The sequence below is a fragment of the Populus trichocarpa genome, chromosome 3 (genome assembly GCF_000002775.5).
Source record: "Populus trichocarpa isolate Nisqually-1 chromosome 3, P.trichocarpa_v4.1, whole genome shotgun sequence".
Lineage (NCBI taxonomy): Eukaryota > Viridiplantae > Streptophyta > Magnoliopsida > Malpighiales > Salicaceae > Populus > Populus trichocarpa.
The window spans coordinates 20,067,156-20,089,725 of NC_037287.2; the positions used below are offsets into that span (position 1 = coordinate 20,067,156).

At 37.2% G+C, this 22,570-nt stretch overlaps 4 protein-coding genes across 7 annotated transcripts in view; 3 read left to right on the plus strand and 1 right to left on the minus strand.

Annotated features, from left to right (window-relative positions):
• Positions 1 to 22,095, plus strand: part of LOC112326951 (putative disease resistance RPP13-like protein 1) — a 35,866-nt gene extending 13,771 nt beyond the window's left edge. The window contains exon 2 of the mRNA XM_052451267.1: positions 22,008 to 22,095. The gene's annotated coding sequence lies outside the window, so the exon portion shown is untranslated. The remainder of the gene's footprint in view (positions 1 to 22,007) is intronic.
• The window catches only part of LOC7460229 (putative disease resistance RPP13-like protein 1), a 39,532-nt gene that overhangs the window by 16,371 nt on the left and 591 nt on the right, over positions 1 to 22,570 (plus strand). Inside the window, exons 1-4 of one of the 4 annotated variants that reach the window (XR_008058719.1) lie at positions 17,718 to 18,283; positions 18,421 to 22,129; positions 22,227 to 22,334; positions 22,434 to 22,508. Coding sequence is in view for 1 of the 4 variants with exons in the window: in XM_052451250.1 (XP_052307210.1) it covers positions 17,781 to 18,283; positions 18,421 to 22,087 (4,170 nt within the window). In the remaining 3 variants the exon portion in view is untranslated. Of the gene's footprint in view, positions 1 to 17,717; positions 18,284 to 18,420; positions 22,192 to 22,226; positions 22,335 to 22,433; positions 22,509 to 22,570 lie in introns of those variants that run through there. The other 3 variants (XR_008058720.1, XR_008058721.1, XM_052451250.1) reach the window with 3 other exon arrangements.
• LOC18110162 (protein LNK2) overlaps positions 502 to 22,570 on the minus strand; it is a 30,742-nt gene continuing 8,673 nt past the window's right edge. Inside the window, exon 10 of the mRNA XM_052451254.1 lies at positions 502 to 1,182. Within this exon, the coding sequence (XP_052307214.1) occupies positions 816 to 1,182 (367 nt within the window). The 3' untranslated portion in view covers positions 502 to 815. The remainder of the gene's footprint in view (positions 1,183 to 22,570) is intronic.
• Positions 11,621 to 13,047, plus strand: LOC112326824 (DNA-directed RNA polymerase V subunit 5C-like). Its single transcript, XM_024596699.2, has 2 exons — positions 11,621 to 11,937; positions 12,690 to 13,047. Exons 1-2 carry the CDS (start codon positions 11,797 to 11,799, stop codon positions 12,885 to 12,887), a joined length of 339 nt encoding a protein of 112 aa, XP_024452467.1. The 5' UTR covers positions 11,621 to 11,796; the 3' UTR covers positions 12,888 to 13,047.

The window sequence follows — 22,570 nt, forward strand, 5'->3', positions numbered from 1 at the left end:
CATTCTGTTTCAATATCTTTTTTGCTATAATTAATGATAGGAGAATCAAAATATCTTAAAAAAATGCTACTATTGTTCCTCTATCAAATGCGGCAAATAAACATCACATGCTTCAGATTTTGAACTGCCAGCGCCGTCCTTAAAAGACAACGGGCCTAGCAGAGCTGAAAAGGATTAAAAAATATTTAAGTAATCTGCAACAGATTTTTCATTGTTGACGCGGCAAAATTCAAAATTCAAAATTCAAAATTGAAGTAATCAAAAGGATTAAAATCTCCATTCTCTCCTTTTCCGCATCTCCAAAAATTCAAAATCCAAAAACTTTTGATTTTTCATTTTCTTGATTAAAAAAACTTTTTTTGAAGTTTACTTGAATAAAAGATCTTTTATAGATATAAAAAGAAGAGATAATATAAAATTCATCCGCGTATTGGAATCACAATTCAGAATCAAGTGAAAGCGGCCAATGGCACTTGCAAATCTGCTAATAATTATTGGAGCATCATCCTTTCGCACAATCAACAGAAAGGATTAAAGCACAGAAAGTCATCATCTTGAGAACTCACAGCAAAGAGTTCATTGTTTTGCAGTAGATACGTAGCTATATTAACAACAATACTTCCAGCATGCACAAATGCGACTTCTTGATGGTTACGCTGCTAAAGACATTTACAAATCCCCATCAATACTGGTGTTTATTCCTCATGATGATCCAGTGAGCTGACAATAAAAGAAAACCTCGGCATTACTAGTAAATCGTCACTGCAAGCATAATGCAAGCATGGAAGAGATTCAGGTAGGAATTACCCTTGTCTTCATTGAGAGGCTTTAACCTCCCTAGCTCCTTCATCAGCAGGCCCATTGTTTGATGCATCCTCTGAAGCGTCTAAGCAAGGATTGCTTTTACACTGACTTACAGGCTGAGCATTGGTCAAGAAACTAGAAAGTTGAGACCCCCTTTGCGAAAAGTTTGGTTTACCTTTCGGAGTCTCAGACAGGCATCCCGTTGACAGCTTTGCTAGGCCCATTGTCTTGTGCTCACACGGGAGCTTGGTTGAAAAAGGTGATTCAGGTGTATCAGGATGCTTCCCTGGAATATCCATCGGTCTATGAAACAGCAAATGAGCCACGGTCCGGTCTACGGGATTGGTCACTGTTTCCACCTCAGGCATCTTAACCACCCTGCAGTATACTCATAAAATCCTTGAGGAAAATGACAGGCAAGTTTGAGATTGCCATACTCTAAACAAATTGATAAAGACTTGATTAAGAATTTTGTGCAAACAAGTTGAATAATTTGAAATGGGAAGGACGAGATGTAAAGGAACAAACCCATTGGAACAAGAAACAATCACATTGTCGCTTACAACAAAAACTCGAGTTTCAGATCAAAAGAGCGTATGGTTTTGGCTGGAAGTGTCCCATTTAGACATAGATGAGCCGATTAGAAGATGATTTGAGTTCTTAAATTTTCTTGCTTAAAATATAATGTAACATGAATCTGCAGATGATCATTAAATTAGAAGGGAAATTTAATTTTGCCCTGTTTATCTAAAGTTTGAGTTCTCTGCATTGATGATTTCAGTGAATCTGTACAGATCTTGTTTTCCTTCTATTTGACCTTGAATAAACTTATTGCACTTGCTTAACATTCTTTGTCTTTCTCTCTTAGTTAAATCTAGCAAAATCTATCATGTATGTTGTGCCACTCATTTAGACTTGGATGTGCGTGTTTAGCTCTCCTTTTCGGATTAAGGTGATTATGCACAAATTCACTGGAATCAACATTGCAGAAAACTTGTATAGATTTTGTTAATATTGGAAAAATTAAATTTCCTTTTCTAATTAAATGAAAATCTCTACTAAATATTATGCTATTTGAATTGTCACCTCATGACTACTTGCTGCACTGCACTCATGAATGCTGCACCAGGGTAAAGCTACAAATGTCAGTTTAATATCTGCCTCTACCTAGGTCGGCCTACAATACCAAAGCTTCTCTCCTACAAATGGCAGTTTAATATCTGCCTCTACCTAAGTTGGCCTATGTACAATACCAAAGCTTCTCTCAACTAAATCAAGACGTGATGACCAGCATTCTCAATCATAACAGAACCAGTGGAAGCGAACTAAGAGGCCGTTTGGCGGTGCTTTCGGAAAATGCTTCCGAAAAAATTTTAAATTTTTTTATTTTTTTGTTTTGAATTAATATATTTTTTATGTTTTCAAATCATTTTGATGTGCTAATCTCAAAAATAATTTTTTTAAAATAAAAAATATTATTGGCTTCTGAGTGAAAAGCACTTTGAAAAGCAACCACAACTACACTTTCAAATACAAATATCAGTTTAATATCTGCCTCTACCTAGGTTGGCCTACATACAATACCAAAGCTTCTCTCAACTAAATCAAGAAATGATGACCAGCACTCACAATCATAACAGAACCACTGGAAGCGAACTACTACATATTTGATCAACAAGGTCAAATTCAGTCAAGTTTTTAAGGAAATCCAGTGAAAGAGGAACCTAAAATTTTCTGTTTAGATTTTCTTCTACTGCTAAGAACAAGCGCGGCCTTAATTGAATTGTTTCAGTCACTATTCCTCCATTGTAAATAGAGGATACCGCTTTCAATATTTATTTCTAGAAGGAGAATGGAAAACAGAAAATGGCATTAAAAGATCCTAATTTAACATTTCCATAGAGCAAAAATGTTAAAAAAAGAGAGAGGATAGATTAAATTTGAAAACAGAAGCATGAGAAATGCATTGCCTTAACCAACCTTCTTTGACTGCTGGTTTCCTCTTTTGCAGCAACTTGTTCGTCCCTGCTACTATTGTTTGTACTGCCAGTATCACTAGCATAATGCCTTTGCATTGCACTTTGAGCCAGCCGGAACAAGCTATCCCGAATACAAAAGTCTAATTCTGACATCCAACTGTTGTAAAACATTGGTTTGGAATCGTAACCAAGCACAAATTATTTAGCAGGGAAAGAATGCAATAGTACGTGAAGCATACCTTTGATAACTTAATTGATGCACTATTGAAGTCATGACTAAATCAGGTAAATCCATATTCACCCAACATCCAAGTTTATTCTCATTCCAAAAAATAAAACTAAAAATAATAGCAAGAAATTGTTGTGTGGTCCCGCACCATGTGATGGGGGACCACCACATTAATTAAGGAGGCAGCTGGCTGCCTCTTTGATTTAAAAAATGAAACTGCCACTGTAGAGGCAGTAGCAAAATTTGAGAAGAGAGGAGAAGAAAACCGAGAGAAAGAAAGAAGAGGAGGCAGCAGAGCAGCCTGCGTTCTTTCTTCGATTTCCAGTTCGTTCACCATTGGATCGGGCTGAGATTTTGACAGCAGCTTCTAGACACGTTCCTCTTCATTCTGAACGGTTGGATTGAAGATTGGTGGAGTGGAAGCTGGCCGTTTTGACAGAAAACGGGGCTGTCAGTATTGTGAGTTTTTCTCAAATAATTCTTCTTTAATCTTGTTGTAATCCGAGAATAAGTAGTTCTTGATGATATATATGTTGTAGCCCTTAGTTGAATCTGAGGAAGAACAATTGTGAACCCATTATTTGTGATAGTGGAAGTTTTTAGGTGGACTCCGGTCCCGTGGTTTTTCCCGTATCGGGTTTTCCACGTAAAAATCTTGGTGTTGATTTGTGTGATTGTTGCATTATATTTGTTCATTGTTTGATTCTGTTTTTACTGCACAAAGAGGGAAAAAGGATTGGGACTTGTGAATTGTGAATTGTATTCCGCTGAATTGATCCGGTTAGTTGTCCCTAGTTTTCCCAACAAAGTGGTATCAGAGCATTTGGTTGTGTAGATTGAATTCTTGTGCAGTTAAAATGGAAAAGGAAGATTCGGGCATGATAAAGCTCACTTCCTCAAATTATTTTCTATGGAAAACAATGATGGAGGATCACTTATATTGCAATGATTTGGCTTTGCCGATTGAATGTAAAGGAATAAAGCCTGATGATATGGATGATGCAAAATGGAATGGACTAAATAGAAAGGCTACCGCTAATGTTAGAAAATGGGTATCTTCTAAGTCCATTAATCATATTTCTCAAGAACATGACTGCTATACAGTGTGGAAGCTGTTGGAAGAAACCTTTGCCAAGGAGAGTGCACAAAACAAGGTTTTTGTAATTAGAGACCTTGTGAATTTGAAGTATAGAGATGGTGAAGATGCTTCAGTGCATATAAATATTTTCCAAGGGTTCTTGAATCAGCTGTCATTGATGAACCTTGAGTTAGCCGATGAAATGCAAGCATTAATCCTATTGAGTTCATTGCCGGATAGTTGGGAGACTTTGGTAGTGTCACTTAGCAATTCTACTCCGAATGGAAAGCTCACTTTAAAAACAGTGAAGGATTGTATCCTCAATGAAGAGAAGAGGAGGAAAGGGACAAGCACTTCCGAGTCTCATGCACTTGTTATAGAAAGTCGAGGGAGAAGTCAAAGCAGGTTCTCTCACGGCAAGCAAGATGGAGAATCCAGCAATAGAAAAGGCAAATGGAAGCCAAGAGGAAGATCTCAGTCAAGGAAGGGTTTCAAGTGTTATTATTGTGACAAGCCTGGACATATGCAAAAAGATTGCAGAAAGTATAAAAGAGATAAAAAGGGTAGAGATGAAGACAAGAATGAAGAGAATGGTACAGCTGCAGTTGTATCTGATGGTGATGTTGCCATTGTGTGTGATGATGGCTGTGTTAATCTTGCATGTCAAGATACCACCTGGGTTGCAGATTCAGCAGCTTCTTACCATGTTACACCCCGACGTGATTTTTACACATCCTACACTGTTGGTGACTTTGGTCAAGTTAGGATGGGAAATCAAGGGATGGCTAGTGTTGTGGGCATTGGAGATATTTAGTTGGAAACCAATACTGGGTGCAAGTTGCTACTCAAAGATGTTAGGCATGTGCCTGATATGCGCCTACATTTAATCTCTACAGGTACTCTTGATGAAGAAGGCTATCACAGTTACTTTGGAGATGGTAAATGGAAGCTCTTCAGAAATTCCTTGATTGTTGCTAAAGGGAAGAAGATGGGTCTCTACATGTCACAAGCCAAGGTGATCAAAGGGGAGGTGAATGCAATTGAAGATTGCTCTACTGATCTATGGCATAAGCGGCTTGGACATTTGAGTGAGAAAGGCCTTGGCATCCTTGCCAAGAAGAACTACCTTCCATTGAAAGGTATGAACTTGAACACATGTACTCATTGTTTAGTTGGTAAACAACATAAAGTTGCATTTCAAAGATCACCTTCACATAGAAGGTCACATGTTCTTGATTTAGTTCATACTGATGTTTGCTCTATGATTGATAAGTCTCTTGGAGGTGCATTGTACTTTGTTAGTTTTATTGATGATCACTCCAGGAAGATTTGGGCCACTTGTTTGAAATCCAAAGATCAGGTGCTTGATGTCTTTAAGGATTTCCATGCCAGAGTTGAAAGAGAAACTGGTAGAAAGCTGAAATGTGTTCGAGCAGACAATGGTGGTGAATACATGGGTCCTTTTGAAAAGTACTGTAGGGAACATGGTATCAAGTTGGAGAAGACCGTTCCTAAGACTCCACAACAGAATGGAGTGGCTGAGAGAATGAACAGAACCATTGTTGAAAGAATTAGATGTATGCTCTCTCATGCAAAGCTGCCTAAGTTCTTTTGGGGTGAGGCAATGAAGACTGTAGTTGCCATGATCAACCTTTCTCCATCAGTTCCTCTTGAGTTTGATGTTCCAGATAGAGTTTGGAAAGGAAAGGATGTTTCCTATGCACACTTGAGAGTGTTTGGATGCAGAGCATTTGTACATGTTCCAAGGGATGAAAGGTCTAAGCTTGACAGCAAGACAAAGCAGTGTATTTTCTTGGGATCTGAAGATGATGAGTTTGGCTATAGGTTGTGGGATCCAAAGGAGAAGAAAATTGTGAGAAGCAGAGATGTTATCTTCTTTGAAGATCAAACCATTGAAGACTTTGAACTGAAGGAGAAAACAGAGTCTACTACTTTTATTCCATCTAATTCAAATCCAAGACCTACTCCACAGTTACCTTTGATGCTTGCTAATCATGGGGGAGATTTGCAAAATGATGATAATGGTGGTTTTCTTGTTGAGCCATTAGTTGGTGATCCTGAATCAGCTAATGATGATATTGATGTTATTCCTGAACAGGTTATGCAGAAAGCTCCAGATGAGCCACAATTGAGGAGGTCAACCAGACCTCGCCAACCTTCCACCAAATATTCTCCTCATGAGTATGTGCTGGTTACTGACGGGGGAGAGCCAGAATGCTTTGATGAAGCCATGTCATATGAGAAGAAAAGTGAGTGGTTGCAAGCAATGCAAGAAGAGATGAAATCCTTGCATGAAAACCATACCTTTGAGTTAGTGAAGCTTCCTAAAGGTAAGAGAGCACTCAAGAACAAATGGGTGTTCAGGTTGAAAATTGATGAACATTGCTCACAACCAAGGTACAAGGCAAGATTGGTTGTGAAAGGTTTCGGTCAGAAGAAGGGTATTGATTTTGAAGAAATCTTTTCACCAGTGGTCAAGATGTCTTCAATCCGAGTTGTGCTTGGCTTAGCTGCTAGTTTGAATCTTGAAGTTGAGCAACTTGATGTGAAAACTGCCTTTCTCCATGGTGATTTAGATGAGGAAATCTACATGGAACAGCCTGAAGGGTTTGAAGCAAAAGGTAAAGAGCAGTTAGTTTGCAAGTTGAAAAAAAGCCTATATGGGTTAAAGCAAGCTCCAAGACAATGGTACAAGAAGTTTGATTCTTTCATGGTGGATCACGGTTATGACAGGACCACTTCTGATCATTGTGTATTTATGAAAAGGTTTCCAGATGGAAACTTTATTATTCTCTTGTTGTATGTGGATGATATGTTGATTGTTGGCCATGATGCTAAGAAGATTCAGATTTTGAAGGAAGAGTTAAGCAAGTCTTTTGCAATGAAAGACTTAGGACCAGCAAAACAGATTCTTGGCATGAAAATCACACGTGACAGGAAGAAGGAGAAACTTTGGCTATCTCAGGAGAGATATGTTCAAAAGGTACTTGAGAGATTCAACATGAGCAACTCCAAACCGGTTTGTTCTCCACTTGCAAGCCACTTTAAACTAAGTTCTAAGCAGTGTCCTTCAAGTGATGAGGAAAGAGATGAGATGAAAAAGGTTCCTTATGCATCCGCAGTTGGTAGCTTGATGTATGCCATGGTTTGCACAAGGCCGGATATAGCTCATGCAGTTGGTGTGGTTAGTCGGTTCCTCTCCAATCCTGGTAAAGAACACTGGTCAGCAGTGAAATGGATACTCAGGTATCTCAAAGGTACTTTTAGTTTCAGCTTATGTTTTGGTAATGATAAACCTGTGTTGGATGGATACACAGATGCAGATATGGCTGGTGATGTTGATTCTAGAAAGTCCACATCAGGATACTTGATGAAGTTTGCAGGGGGAGCAGTCTCATGGCAATCAAGGTTGCAAAAATGTGTTGCATTATCCACTACAGAGGCTGAATATATTGCTCTTACTGAAGGGGGCAAAGAGTTGTTATGGATGAAGAAGTTCTTACATGAACTTGGCCTAGTTCAAGAGAACTTTGTGTTGCACTGTGACAGTCAAAGTGCAATCCATCTCAGTAAGCATCCTACTTTTCACTCTCGATCAAAGCACATTGAGGTTAGATATCAATGGATTCGAGATGCTATGGAGATGAAGTCATTTGTTGTTGAGAAGATCCATATCGATAACAACGTGTCAGACATGATGACCAAACCTCTACCGAGAGAGAAGTTTGAGTTTTGCAGAAGGGAAGCAGGCTTGTCAGAGCCTCCTAAATTGAAGCTTACATGTTGATCGCCAGTATGGCGAATTCCTCACATGGTGCGTGAGGGGGAGATTTGTTGTGTGGTCCCGCACCATGTGATGGGGGGACCACCACATTAATTAAGGAGGCAGCTGGCTGCCTCTTTGATTTAAAAAATGAAACTGCCACTGTAGAGGCAGTAGCAAAATTTGAGAAGAGAGGAGAAGAAAACCTAGAGAAAGAAAGAAGAAGAGGCAGCAGAGCAGCCTGCGTTCTTTCTTCGATTTCCAGTTCGTTCACCGTTGGATCGGGCTGAGATTTTGACAGCAGCTTCTAGACACGTTCCTCTTCATTCTGAACGGTTGGATTGAAGATTGGTGGTGTGGAAGCTGGCCGTTTTGACAGAAAACGGGGCTGTCAGTATTGTGAGTTTTTCTCAAATAATTCTTCTTTAATCTTGTTGTAATCCGAGAATAAGTAGTTCTTGATGATATATATGTTGTAGCCCTTAGTTGAATCTGAGGAAGAACAATTGTGAACCCATTATTTGTGATAGTGGAAGTTTTTAGGTGGACTCCGGTCCCGTGGTTTTTCCCGTATCGGGTTTTCCACGTAAAAATCTTGGTGTTGATTTGTGTGATTGTTGCATTATATTTGTTCATTGTTTGATTCTGTTTTTACTGCACAAAGAGGGAAAAAGGATTGGGACTTGTGAATTGTGAATTGTATTCCGCTGAATTGATCCGGTTAGTTGTCCCTAGTTTTCCCAACAGAAATATGAAGAGACGAAGAGGAATTTAAATAATATAATTTCTCTTTTCTTTCGCCATTTTCCATTCCAGAGAATTACTCAGGAAGTCTTAATAAGTTCAAGTGTAAGGTAACTTTTACCCTTCCCAGCTCTAGTTAGGTTTCGCTGTCCCTCCAGTCTAATTTAAGATCTATTATGTGGAAACCACACTGTATTAGTGAAAGGATCACAATATCAAGATTTTCCAACTTCAATTCCCTGATATAACTTTTCTTGAATCCGGGACAAAAGAACTTGGAACATCAAAAGATGGAATGATCACCAGGATAGAATCCAGTATGATGGAATGATCATTTGTTCACATTAGTGAAAGGATCATTTGTTCACATTCCGAGGATCGATCGCCCTAATACCACTTGTAGCAAGTATGATGGAATGATCTCCCACCAGGAAAGAATCCAGGAGGACTGTTAGGTTACTACACTGATTTGCGGTTTACAATGGAGTCTACTAATCACAGGGATCAATAAACTCGCAGGCCATATAACAGAAACACTGGATGATAGGGAATAAAGAAGAAGAGAGAGGAGAGAAGGACATAAATTGGTTAAGCCACCATTTTTCGTTCTTCTATTTTCACGCAGGCAGTGTGTTACAAATGCTAACTGAAAGAGCGGCTAATAACAACTTCCAATTATCAAGCAACAGCCAACACGTGGCAAGAGTCATCAAAGAAACAGCAACATTTAAACGATCTGTCTAGGTAGTAATTGAACGGTGTGTTTTGTGACATAATACCCCTACGATCTTCTAATGGCCATACGGTGCGTTTAGTAGGATTCAAACATCTTCCAACGGTCACTAGATTCAAATTTGGAGCAAAGATATCATATTAATATATATTTTTTTTCTTTTATGAAAATCTTAAAAACATATCTTTCTCACTAGCACATATATAGTCATCACAACTAAAATATACATTTTTAATAACGTGATTATATAATGAGAAGGATTAATTTGTGTGATAAAGCCATCACAAATATCTGATGTAAGAACAGAGGAAGTTACAGCTTCCCATCATAATTATCATGGCCAATTAAATTTGCATCATCATGATGCATTATCCAAAATCCGAAACGTACATATTTATCTTGCGCTGCTAATTCATTTTATTCTTTCCAACTTTATTTTTTTTAACTGACAAATAATCTTTTATTCTTGTACTGCACAGGCATGTGTTGGCAAAAGTCGTGCGCGATATATATTTCTGAAGATACATATGGCTGGTGATTAGCGGATGATGGTGTCATTAAGCCTCTTGGTGTGTCCCCTCATCCTTTCTGCTTGTCGTCTAGTCCATTTGCAGCTTCAATGGCTACTATCAGTTGCTTTGGAACCTGATATCACTAGTCTCATTATGGTACAGACAAGCTCAGGATGATCAATCCTTGAGAATCCACATCCAACCAGAAATAAACAGAATTTCGAGCATAAATGACTCGAGGAAACACTATCACCATTAGTTTGGGAATCAGAAACACTATCATAAATGCTAGGTCCCCACTTGTCAGGACTGCTTTGGCACCTCCTTCAATCCTAGTTTGGGAAACAGAAGCACTCTATCACCATTAGTTTTCACCGAGGAAGACAGCACCCCCATTCCCTCCTCCTGTGCTGATGAGAGAGAGATACAAAGGATTTGCCCAACATTGAAGTATGCAACTGTCTATGGTTAGCCTTCCACTTTCGTGATGCAAGCAGCAACCAAGCCTTTCCTCACTGTCAGGTTTGCTATTTTGCAAGTAGACAAGAACCCCAGGGCACTGCATAAAGAAATGATTGATTCACGAAGCCTGACTCCTTTGAATTTGAAAGGTTAGAATCATTGGAAGAGAAAGAAGAAAGGGTGTAAATGACAGTGGAATGCTATTATACCATCTGCCAAGGTAATGCCAAGTCTAGTTGCGAGGTATTTATATCATAATTGTTAAATATTAGATTGTTGCCGCATACCAAGCAAAGAGGTTTGTTTCTTTGAATATTAGAGGCAAGATGCCTCCCTCCTGCTGCAAGCAATTAGAATTGTATCACCAGGCCTATAAGGAACAGTAACCAAGATCAGTTTTTCTTTTCCGACTGAAAAATACATGAAGAGAGAAGTCACCATATGTACCTAGCCGCAGAGACAGCTGTTTCAGTGCTGGGGAAAACTCCAGGCTCTGATAAATCTTTGGCAGATCGTTCATCTCGGAGCCACATGCGAGGATGACATGCCAAGTAGCGGTTGGAGTTCTTTAACATCTTGAAAACCACAGAGCCAAATGTAGTGTCACCTAATATAATAATTGGAAACCTATGCAACCACTGCCAATCCAGTTCTTTAACTTAAGTCTCTCATTGAAAGTCTATCAAATCTTCTTCAGTTTTCGAATCCTAAGTAAGCAATGCGAAAGTTAAATAAATTTATCAAGTTCACTGCCATAATTCACACCAATTCCGCTCTCCAAATCTTGTTGGAGTGGGTTAACTTAAATCAACTAAATTGATGTAACTTTAAGATTATTTTAAAAAAATTAAACTGATTTTTTATAAAATTAACTAAGTTTTATTATATCAAATTAAATTATATCTAATTTAATTTAAAATTCAATCCAAGATAACAAATTATTATATTAACCTACATTAAACATTAAACGTACAAAACTTTATTACTTTAGATGGGTAGGGCATGTCTTGGACAGAGTCAAATCAAATTGTTAATCTTTTTTCATCAAGGATGATCATATCCAGCCCATTAATCTTAAATATGGCTATAAAACCTTTCACTGGCCATAAAAAATAAAATCATAGAGGCCCATCAATGATTTTAGGTTCAATTTTATAAAAGACACTCCAATAACACTGTCTAATCTTTATTTTTTAAAATATTTTTTTATTTAAGATATATTAAAATTATTTAATATATATATATATATATTTTTTTTTTTTTAAAAAAAAAAAAACTTTGTATCACCCCAAAAACGAAGTAACAGTGAATAATAAAAGTAAACCATGACAGAAAGCACGGATACCTTTAACGGCAACCACGCTTCGATTCACGGTGTTTTCAGCCGCGCGATCGATGCCTGGCGGAGTTGGTAGACGACAGGTCGACACAGAGCTACAGGTACTACATTTCTTGAAGGACAGTTTTGGAAATGCACAAAGACCGTGGCTATGATGTGGCTGACACAGAACTCACTCGCTCACTCATGGAGTTCCGTTCCATTTTTGGAAATTGCCCTGATCTTGATAGCCTCCGCTTCTCTATTTCTCTCCGCTCCAATCCGTACAACAAGGTATGCTCATTTCGATTATTTTGTTGAATATTTTAACCACGTTTATGATATTGATTCTTATAATAATATTTTAATGTTTTTTTTTTAATTTAATTTGTTTATTTTCATGGGGGGGTTTTTATGTAGAGAACATAGGAAGTGTAAAGGTGGCAACTTTTTTGCTTTATTTTATACTGTATTTAAAGCCAGTGCCTTTTGATTTGGTTTGGAAGTATACTGTTTAAAATTAATGTGTTTTTGTTTTGTTTTGATTAATTTAAAGAACCCTTTTTGAAGAGAAAAAAGGCAAAGGAATTAGCTTTTTGAGTTTTGGTTTGTTGAAAATGGGTTGGTGCATATGCAAACAAAAGGGTGTTCTATGATTTTTGTTTTTTAAGATTTATTATGGGTTTTGTTTGTTTAATTTAATAAAGAAACCTTTTTGAACTTTGAAGAGAGAAATTCAATCGTGCTCTTTTTTTATTGCTTATTTCTTGCAGTTTTATGACTTATTCTAGGGGTAAGCATCCTATTTTTTTTACAAGTTTTGCTCTTTGTAGGAAACATTGCTTGATGAATTGTTAAGAAATTTTGGGATCAGTTTTTTTTTTTTTCTTTTTTACTCATTTGAAGTTTTCTTAAAAATCTCATGCTTGTAGGAACTTGTAAAGGTTGGAATTCTGATAAAAGAACAGCTCTTGTTTAAGTAATTTCTGCAAGCAAAATTTGTATGGAAATCCTAGTCATAATTTTTTTTTTAATCTGTTCTGCAGAACCTGGTCATCTTCATGGGAACTGATGAAATTAGAACAGCAAATATCAGGGCTGTATATGGTCAAATTCTTAGCAAAGAGAGTAGACAAGGGCTGATACTGATCTTGCAAAGCAAAATGAACCACTTTGCCAAGAAAGAGCCGGAGAAGTTTCCATTCAAAGTGAAGGTTTTTCAAGTACATCCCCCTGTTGTCTAAATAAATTTTCATACTGCAGATTTGTTGTAAGACAATTAGAAAGAACTTTGGGTGGCCAGACATTTTAAAGAACGATGCTAATTTCTAGCCACAAGGAGGTCATGCTACAACCGATTAGTTGTCTAAATGCTAATTTTCATACTGCAGTTTTTTTTTTTTTTTGGTGAAGTTGTCGGTGGATGAGAAAATACTGAGTTTGGACCGTAAATTGTAATGGGTCTCACAACCACAAATCTATGATTCATATGTAACCAAATATCTTGTTTTTGTTATCTGTGTTAAAAGCAAAAGCCGCTAAAAACCAAAAACACTTGCTTGTTGAACATGTTTTTAAATTGTTTTCTTAACTATTTTTTTTATTTAAAAAAACATTAATAGATGAATTTTAATAATTATATTTATAAAGAAGTTTTGGAATAAAATGATAAGAGAAGAGGAGAGAAGACATGAAGTGAAGTGTTCTTCTGCATTATGAGCACATCACGTGAAAAGAAAGATTGGCATATATATATAATAAAAGTTATTCCAATCAAACCCACTTTTTCGACGATGGGATCTCTTGGCAAATAAAGCGAGGACAAACCGAGTAAAATGTGGGACCTAACTCCAATTTCCTAGCACCCGCAAGTCCGCAACCCACGCATACACAAGCCCGTACTTTATCAATGAATGAAAAGTGATAAAAGAAGAGGAAGATAGAAGAAATAAAGGCCCCGTTTGTTTGCTGGAAAGTAGTTTTTTTTTGGAAAGTAAATTTCAGGAAAGTGAATTCCGGGAAAGTATTTTCCGATGTTTGGTAGTGTAATGGAAAATAAGTTGGAAAACACTTTCCAGTGTTTGGTTATGTCATGGAAAATGAGCTGGAAAATAACTTATTAATGTTTTATTTTTCTCAAGTTTATTAAAATAATGAGGAACAAATCTTACAAATTAAAAAGTTGAATGAGAATGAAATTAAAAAAAATATAATTTCATAAATTATCTCAAATAAAATAAATAATAATCAAAATAATAGAGATCAAATCTAAAAAATTAAAAAAAAATAAAAGGTGAAGAAATTAAAATAATAATAATTAACATTTCATAAATTATTTCAAATAAAATAAGTAACAATCAAAAGAATGAAGACCAAATTTGATAGATAAAAAATTTCAATAAAAAATGATAAGGAAAAAGCAAATAGCAATTATAAAAATAAGGACCAAAATTAATATAAAAATTAAATTTTAAGAGATGGAATTGAAAAATAAATATTCAAAACAAATTATATATAGCAATCAAAAGTTTGAGGATCAAATTTGATATAATCAGCAAATAATGACATTTCTAAATTTTTCACAACTTCTGGAAAGTGTTTTCCACCCAAATTTTTCAGAAAAACACTTTCCTGAAAACCAAGCCAAATTTTCCTTTGACTGGAAAGTGTTTTTCGTTGACCAACTTTTCTAATGGCAAACAAACACAAGAAAGTTTGGAAAGTGGTTTCCCGGAAATCACTTTCCGGAAAACAAACACAGCCAAAAGGGAAAACACTTTCCTGAAAACCAAACCAAATTCGAAAAGTATTTTCGTTGACTAGAAAATGTTTTCCGTTGACCGAAAAGTGTTTCCGTTGACCGGAAAGTGTTTTCCGTTGACCAACTTTCCTAATGGCAAACAAACACAGGAAAGTTTGGAAAGTGGTTTCCCGGAAAGTGAATTCCGGAAAACAAACATGGCCAAAGTGAAGTCTTCTTCTGCATTATTAGCACATCACGTGAAAAGAAAGATTATATTGCGTATATAATAAAATGTGGGACCTAACTCCATTTTCCTAGCACCCGCAGCCCACGCATACAAAAGCTCATACACACACATTTTTTTTTTTATTCGAGAAAACCTCACCTTCCGGAAAGTGTATTTTGTGGGTCCAGGTGAGTGAGTAAAACCCCGGTTATCCCAGGCTCTTACAAGAGGTGCACGCCCTGACTCGAACTCGAGACCTCCTGTGCAGATCTCAAACCCTTTGCCATCACGCTACGCCCCTTGGGGACTCATACACACACATCCAAAACAATATTCATAAAATTAATTAACATAGATTATGATATAAAAAAATTACATTTGTTAGCAAAATACACGTATTATATATACATATACACACACATATGCCCACACTCCGCCATGATATTTTTCTTCTATTATTGTATTGGTTGTCAAACCCAAGTCATTTGGGTCCGACTTGATTCCAGACCCATGACACTTGGATCTGACATGCATAATTGCGAGACCCAAGTCGCTTGAATCTGACCTAATTGCTAGACTTAAGCCACTTGGGTCTGGCGTGGTTACCAGACTCAAGCTGTTTGGGCCTTTATTTTTTTTCTTTTGATAATTGTGCGGATGACATGTCGTTCGCCACAGTTGAATTAAAAAAAAAGACATGTTGCTCATCATACCCAAATTCTGGCCACCATAGTTGCCGAAAACTCAGGGTAGCTAGTTTTTTTCTTTTAGAAATCTATTCTCAACCCAAAGCACCTAAAAATCACATTAATAACCTTTTTAAACCAATTCTTAACTCCATAAGTGCAAAAAACTGGTCACAAACCCAAAATCAACCAAAAAACCAATTTCTTCTAGATATCATATCCAATTGTTTTAGGCACTTTAAAAGTAAAAAACACTAAAGCCAAACTTCCATCGTTATATGCAACCATTTGAAACAAAACTCTAACATTTTGGTAGTCGGAATCAAAGAAATGATGTTTTTCTCCTTTTAGACCATCCCATCTCTCTCTCCTCTCACCCATCAGTACTTAGATCTGGAAAACCCTGACAGCCCAAGGCCCTTGGGCCTGGTGTGGGTGTTAGACCAATAGCGCTTGGGCCTGACGCCTAAGATTTGCATAATTTTCATGAGCCAGATAAATGTAATGGTTTTGTTAAGGACCAAAATAGTCATGAAAAGTGCTGAATGGCCTGAGGATAACTGATAATTCCTTGTGAACCTCTGATGTATTGTTAAGAAAAAAAATAAATACCTCTGCCAAACACCTTGGGTCTGACAAGATTTGGACTTGACATAGTTGCCAAACTCGTAACGCTTGGGTCTAGCATGGTTGCAGACCCATGGTATTTAGGACATGTTAGAAGTTTAGGGAAAGTTACACTATGGTTCTCTAATTTTTAAATAAACATAAATTATATAATTTTTGTATATAAACAATTGTCGAATTTATTATAGCAAAAATATCTGGGCAAGTATTTTGACTTGTGAGACATCAACACATGCCTCTTGTTTGTTGAACATAACATGGTTTGAACTTAAAGATTTTTTAAAAATTATTGTGAAAGCGTAGGTAAGGCATTTAGTTTGAAATCATGAAAAAAAAACAACAATATATGAAAGAATAAAATAATGAGAAAAATTTGAAAATACAGGTAAGAAACAAACCTAGAACGCAAGAGTAGAAAAGTTTGGAGCTAAAAAGAAAAGAAAACCACGGGTAAATAAAATCACATATAAATATATTTTCATAACAAAAAAATAAAATACTTGTTGATGTGTGTATCAATGAGCTAAACCCAAATGGCTAATTAATCAAAATATGGAATATGTAATGTTATGTTGGTTGTTGCATGGTTATCATGCAAAAGAAATGGGCCACACATATTAAAAAAAAAAAACAACATAAAATGAACCAATCAAATCCAAGAGAAAAGGTCTAGAAATTTATAGAGCAAACAAATTTATGAGTCATAATATAGTTGATTAATATATTAAAGAAACCAAATAATCGTAACCGAACAATTTTAAAGCTATTTGAAGTGTCGAAAAATGTTGTTTTTAAATAAAAAAAAATTTGTCATAGCAGCAAATTCTAATCTAATCAATGAGCAGAAACCAAACCTAACAAGCCATTTAAGAGGAAAATAAGATGATGATATTTTCTAAAAAAATAAAAAATTTAATTTAATTTTAATCAGGTTAATTTATTCTTGGATTTACGTACTATATTATAGATCAATAAATCATCAGCAGTTTAATTCATTCATTGAAGCGAGCCGGGTTTAATGGTAGTGCTTTCTTTACGGTGTCTTTGTTCTTGTGCCTCAGGGCTCTATCTGAGCTCTACATCTCCTGCTTTCATGCATCACCTGCACTCTTTGTTTTTGCTCTTGTTTTTTTTCTATTTTATCGCAACTTTGTAAAGTTTGGATATAAAGTGTTTTTAAGATTGATTTATCGAAGAAGATACTGTTTACAAGTGTATGAAAGGTACGTAGTAATGAATATTTGATTTCTTTTTTATGAAAACTAGAGAACTATATTAAAAGAAGAAAAACTGCTATTTATCAAGAATTAATTAATTTCATCGATTAATCAATTCTTTCTATTGACATTGATCGATACCAAACATGTTAATTCATAATTAATACAACCAAGTAATTCTATACAAAATTTACTGATATAATTCATTTCGGCTTAAACCTTTGAATTAATATAGCCAAATGCAGAGAGGTTATGAAAGTGAAAGGACCTTAACAATTTTGATCCCATTTAATTTTATGAAAACTAGAGATTAACTATATATATTAAAAGAGATGTGCTAGGTTTTTTTATTTAAAAATATGGTAGCGTTTTTTATTTAAAAATATAGTAGCTTTTTTAAAATACTTTTTATTTAAAAATATATTAAAATAATATTTTTTATTTTAAAAAAATTATTTTTAACATATAAATATTAAAATAATTTAAAAACATAATTTTTTAATTTTTTTTTACCGAACTTCCATATGTAAAGCCATACTTAAATGGGCGCTTCAAAAGAAAGAGGGAAGGTGACATTTTACTGCCCCTCGATCCTCTCTCTCCTACCTGCAGCAGTCAGCAACCCTTACTAGATATTCATGGCGTCTTCTTCTTCTTCTTCTTCTTCTTTGTCTAGACCTGGTTGGGGTTACGATGTATTTCTAAGTTTTAGAGGTGAAGATACTCGCAAAAATTTTACGGATCATCTTTACACTGCTTTACACCATGCAAGAATCCATGCATTTCGAGATGACGACGAACTTCGTAGAGGTGAAGAAATCTCCTTGCAACTCCTCAAAGCAATTCAAGAATCCAAGATTTCTATAGTGGTTTTCTCTAAGGGCTATGCTTCCTCCACTTGGTGTCTTGCTGAACTTGAAAAGATTCTTGATTGCAGACACACAACTGGCCAGATTGTTCTACCTGTTTTCTATGATATCGATCCTTCTGATATTAGAAAACAGACGGGGAGTTTTGCTGAAGCCTTTGATAGACATGAAGAACGTTTTAAGGAAGAAATGGAGAAGGTCCAAAAGTGGAGAAAAGCTCTTATGGAGGCTGCAAATTTATCTGGGTTGGATCTTCGCAGTTTCGCAAATGGGTACTTTTTTTCTTTCCCTATATCCATAGCAAATGCTTATAACTTTTACTCTCATTACATTTTGTATTTTAAATTTGCATTAAATTCAAAAGATTATCTTTCATCCATGAGTGATGACTTTCTTTTTCTATGCACAGGCATGAATCAAAATTAATTCAAAAGATTGTTGAAGAAGTTTCTAGTAAACTGAATCCCAGATTTTTGTTTGACGATATGCCGCTGAAGAGGTTGAAGACAACAATGATATCTGGCGGTGGGCTGCTTGACGATGCTGAGGAGAAGCAGATAACAAATAGAGCTGTGCGGGATTGGCTGGCCGAGTATAAAGACGCTGTCTATGAAGCCGACGACTTCTTGGATGAGATTGCTTATGAAGCTCTACGGCAGGAGTTGGAAGCTGAAGCTCAAACCTTCATTAAACCACTTGAAATAATGGGGTTGAGAGAGATAGAAGAAAAATCAAGAGGCCTCCAGGAGAGTCTAGATTACTTAGTAAAACAAAAGGATGCCCTTGGTTTGATCAACCGCACTGGAAAAGAACCATCATCGCCTAAAAGACGAACAACTTCTCTGGTGGATGAACGTGGTGTTTATGGTAGAGATGATGACAGGGAAGCAATACTGAAGTTGCTTCTATCAGATGATGCAAATGGACAAAACCTAGGTGTCGTTCCCATAGTGGGAATGGGCGGGGCTGGTAAAACCACGCTCGCTCAGCTTGTATACAATCACAGCAGAGTACAAGAGCGGTTCGGTCTCAAAGCTTGGGTTTGTGTTTCAGAAGATTTCAGTGTTTCGAAGTTAACCAAGGTTATCCTTGAGGGGTTCGGTTCAAAGCCTGATTTTGATAATCTGGATCCCCTCCAGCTTCAGTTGAAGGAGAGATTGCGGGGAAAGAAATTCTTGCTTGTTTTAGATGACGTTTGGGAGGAAGATTATGCTGAGTGGGACAATTTGCTTACCCCCCTGAAGTGCGGAGCACAAGGGAGTAAGATTCTTGTCACAACACGGAATGAAAGTGTAGCAACAGTCATGAGAACTGTTCCAACTCATTATCTAAAAGAATTAACGGAAGACAGCTGCTGGGCCGTGTTTGCGACTCATGCATTTCGAGGTGAAAATCCCAATGCTTATGAAGAGTTACAAGAAATTGGTAGAGCAATAGCGAGAAAGTGTGAAGGCCTTCCTCTAGCTGCAATAACACTCGGAGGTCTGCTACGCACCAAAAGAGATGTCGAGGAGTGGGAGAAGATATTGAAAAGCAATCTATGGGATTTACCCAATGACGATATCCTCCCAGCTTTGAGATTAAGTTATCTTTATCTCCTGCCACATATGAAGCAATGTTTTGCTTATTGTGCCATATTTCCGAAAGACTATTCATTTCAAAAGGATGAGTTAGTGCTCCTGTGGATGGCAGAGGGCTTCTTAGTCCACTCTGTAGATGATGAGATGGAAAAGGCAGGTGCTGAGTGCTTTGATGATCTCTTGTCAAGGTCGTTTTTCCAGCAATCAAGTGCCTCTCCCTCATCATTTGTGATGCACGATATCATGCATGACTTGGCTACACATGTGTCCGGTCAATTTTGCTTCGGCCCGAATAATTCTTCCAAGGCGACTAGAAGGACCCGACATTTATCACTCGTAGCAGGTACGCCACATACTGAAGATTGTTCTTTCAGCAAGAAATTAGAAAACATCCGTGAAGCTCAGCTTCTACGCACATTCCAAACTTATCCACACAATTGGATCTGTCCTCCCGAATTTTATAATGAGATCTTTCAGTCAACACATTGTCGCCTACGAGTGCTATTCATGACTAATTGTAGAGATGCATCTGTGTTGTCATGTTCAATTAGCAAGTTGAAGCATTTGCGGTATTTGGATCTTTCCTGGTCAGATTTAGTAACGTTGCCTGAAGAAGCGAGTACTCTTCTCAATTTGCAAACGTTGATCTTGGAATATTGCAAACAACTTGCTAGTCTACCTGATCTTGGAAATTTGAAGTATTTACGACATCTGAATCTTCAAAGAACAGGAATCGAAAGGTTGCCTGCATCTCTGGAAAGGTTAATCAACTTGCGGTATCTTAACATCAAATACACGCCTTTGAAAGAGATGCCACCACATATAGGTCAACTGGCAAAGCTCCAAAAGTTGACTGACTTTCTCGTGGGAAGACAGAGTGAGACTAGCATTAAAGAATTGGGAAAGCTACGACATCTACGGGGAGAACTTCATATTGGGAACCTTCAAAATGTGGTGGATGCTCGGGATGCTGTTGAGGCAAATTTGAAAGGTAGAGAGCACCTTGATGAGCTGAGGTTTACATGGGATGGTGACACTCATGACCCGCAACACATAACAAGCACACTTGAGAAATTAGAGCCAAATAGAAATGTGAAGGATCTTCAGATTGATGGTTATGGAGGTTTAAGGTTTCCGGAGTGGGTAGGAGAGTCCTCTTTCTCAAATATAGTGTCCTTGAAGCTCAGTAGATGTACAAACTGCACCTCCTTACCACCGCTCGGGCAATTAGCTTCTTTAGAGTATCTCTCAATTCAAGCATTCGATAAAGTTGTGACTGTGGGCTCTGAGTTCTATGGGAATTGTACTGCTATGAAGAAGCCATTTGAATCCCTCAAAACATTATTTTTTGAAAGGATGCCAGAGTGGCGGGAGTGGATTTCAGACGAAGGCAGCCGGGAAGCCTACCCTCTTCTTCGGGATCTTTTCATCAGTAATTGCCCCAACCTTACAAAGGCGCTACCTGGTCACCACCTTCCAAGTTTAACAACACTTTCAATTGGAGGATGTGAGCAGCTCGCGACTCCACTTCCTAGGTGTCCAATCATCAATTCAATTTACTTGCGCGATGCTTCTCGTACTCTGGGCTGGAGGGAATTAGATTTACTTTCAGGGTTGCACTCTCTCTATGTTTCTCGATTCAACTTCCAAGACTCCCTACTCAAGGAAATCGAGCAAATGGTATTTTCACCCACTGATATAGGAGATATTGCAATCGACGGCGTTGCTTCTCTCAAATGCATCCCACTGGACTTTTTCCCCAAGCTAAATTCTCTTTCTATCTTTAACTGTCCAGATCTCGGATCACTCTGTGCACATGAAAGACCTCTCAATGAGCTCAAATCTCTTCATTCTTTGGAAATCGAGCAGTGCCCTAAATTAGTTTCATTTCCCAAAGGAGGATTACCTGCTCCAGTCTTAACACAACTTACGTTACGACATTGCAGAAACTTGAAGCGGTTGCCTGAGAGCATGCATTCCCTCCTCCCATCCCTTAACCATTTGCTAATAAGTGATTGTTTAGAACTTGAGTTGTGTCCAGAAGGGGGTTTTCCCTCCAAATTACAATCACTTGAGATTTGGAAATGCAACAAACTCATTGCAGGCCGCATGCAATGGGGCTTGCAAACGCTCCCTTCGCTTTCACACTTTACAATTGGTGGCCACGAAAATATTGAATCCTTCCCTGAAGAGATGCTTCTGCCCTCAAGTCTTACATCTCTTACAATCCATTCCCTAGAACACCTGAAATATCTTGACTACAAGGGACTTCAACACCTCACCTCTCTTACAGAATTAGTGATATTTCGCTGCCCTATGCTTGAGTCCATGCCAGAAGAAGGGTTGCCCTCCTCCCTTTCTTCTCTTGTAATTAACAATTGTCCTATGCTGGGTGAAAGTTGTGAAAGGGAGAAAGGTAAAGATTGGCCCAAGATTTCTCACATTCCTCGCATAGTTATTTTCCCAACATCAGCGGAGCAAAAGAGTAGCAGTTAAAAGGAGCTACTAAATAGTTTATTTTCTACTAAATATATTGAGGTATTGCTACTAAATAGTTTATTTTCTTTTCAGTAATCAAAGGCAATTTCAGTTAAAATTTGTCATGTTCCACTATTAATTCTATGCTTTTTTTTAGGCAGGATCCAAATCCAACTTTCCACTTACAGTTCATGAAGGGTTTGTCACCCTTCCTTCTTGCCAGAACAATATGCACAGGATAAAATTGATCTGCTTGCTCCCTCAGGTATGACTCATTGTGAAAATTGAACTTTTCCATTCGATGTTCTTTCTCAGTTACTCTGTATTTCTCCACCATTATTAATTCTTTGCATTTTCATGTCAGTATCACCAATTGCCCATTGCAGAGTGGAGCACCATAGTTTCACAAAACAAGATTGCTTTGCCTGCAAACCAACAGGTTTTTCAAATATCATTACGTAGCTATTTGTGTATTTTACGTATCCTTTCCATGCTCTTGGT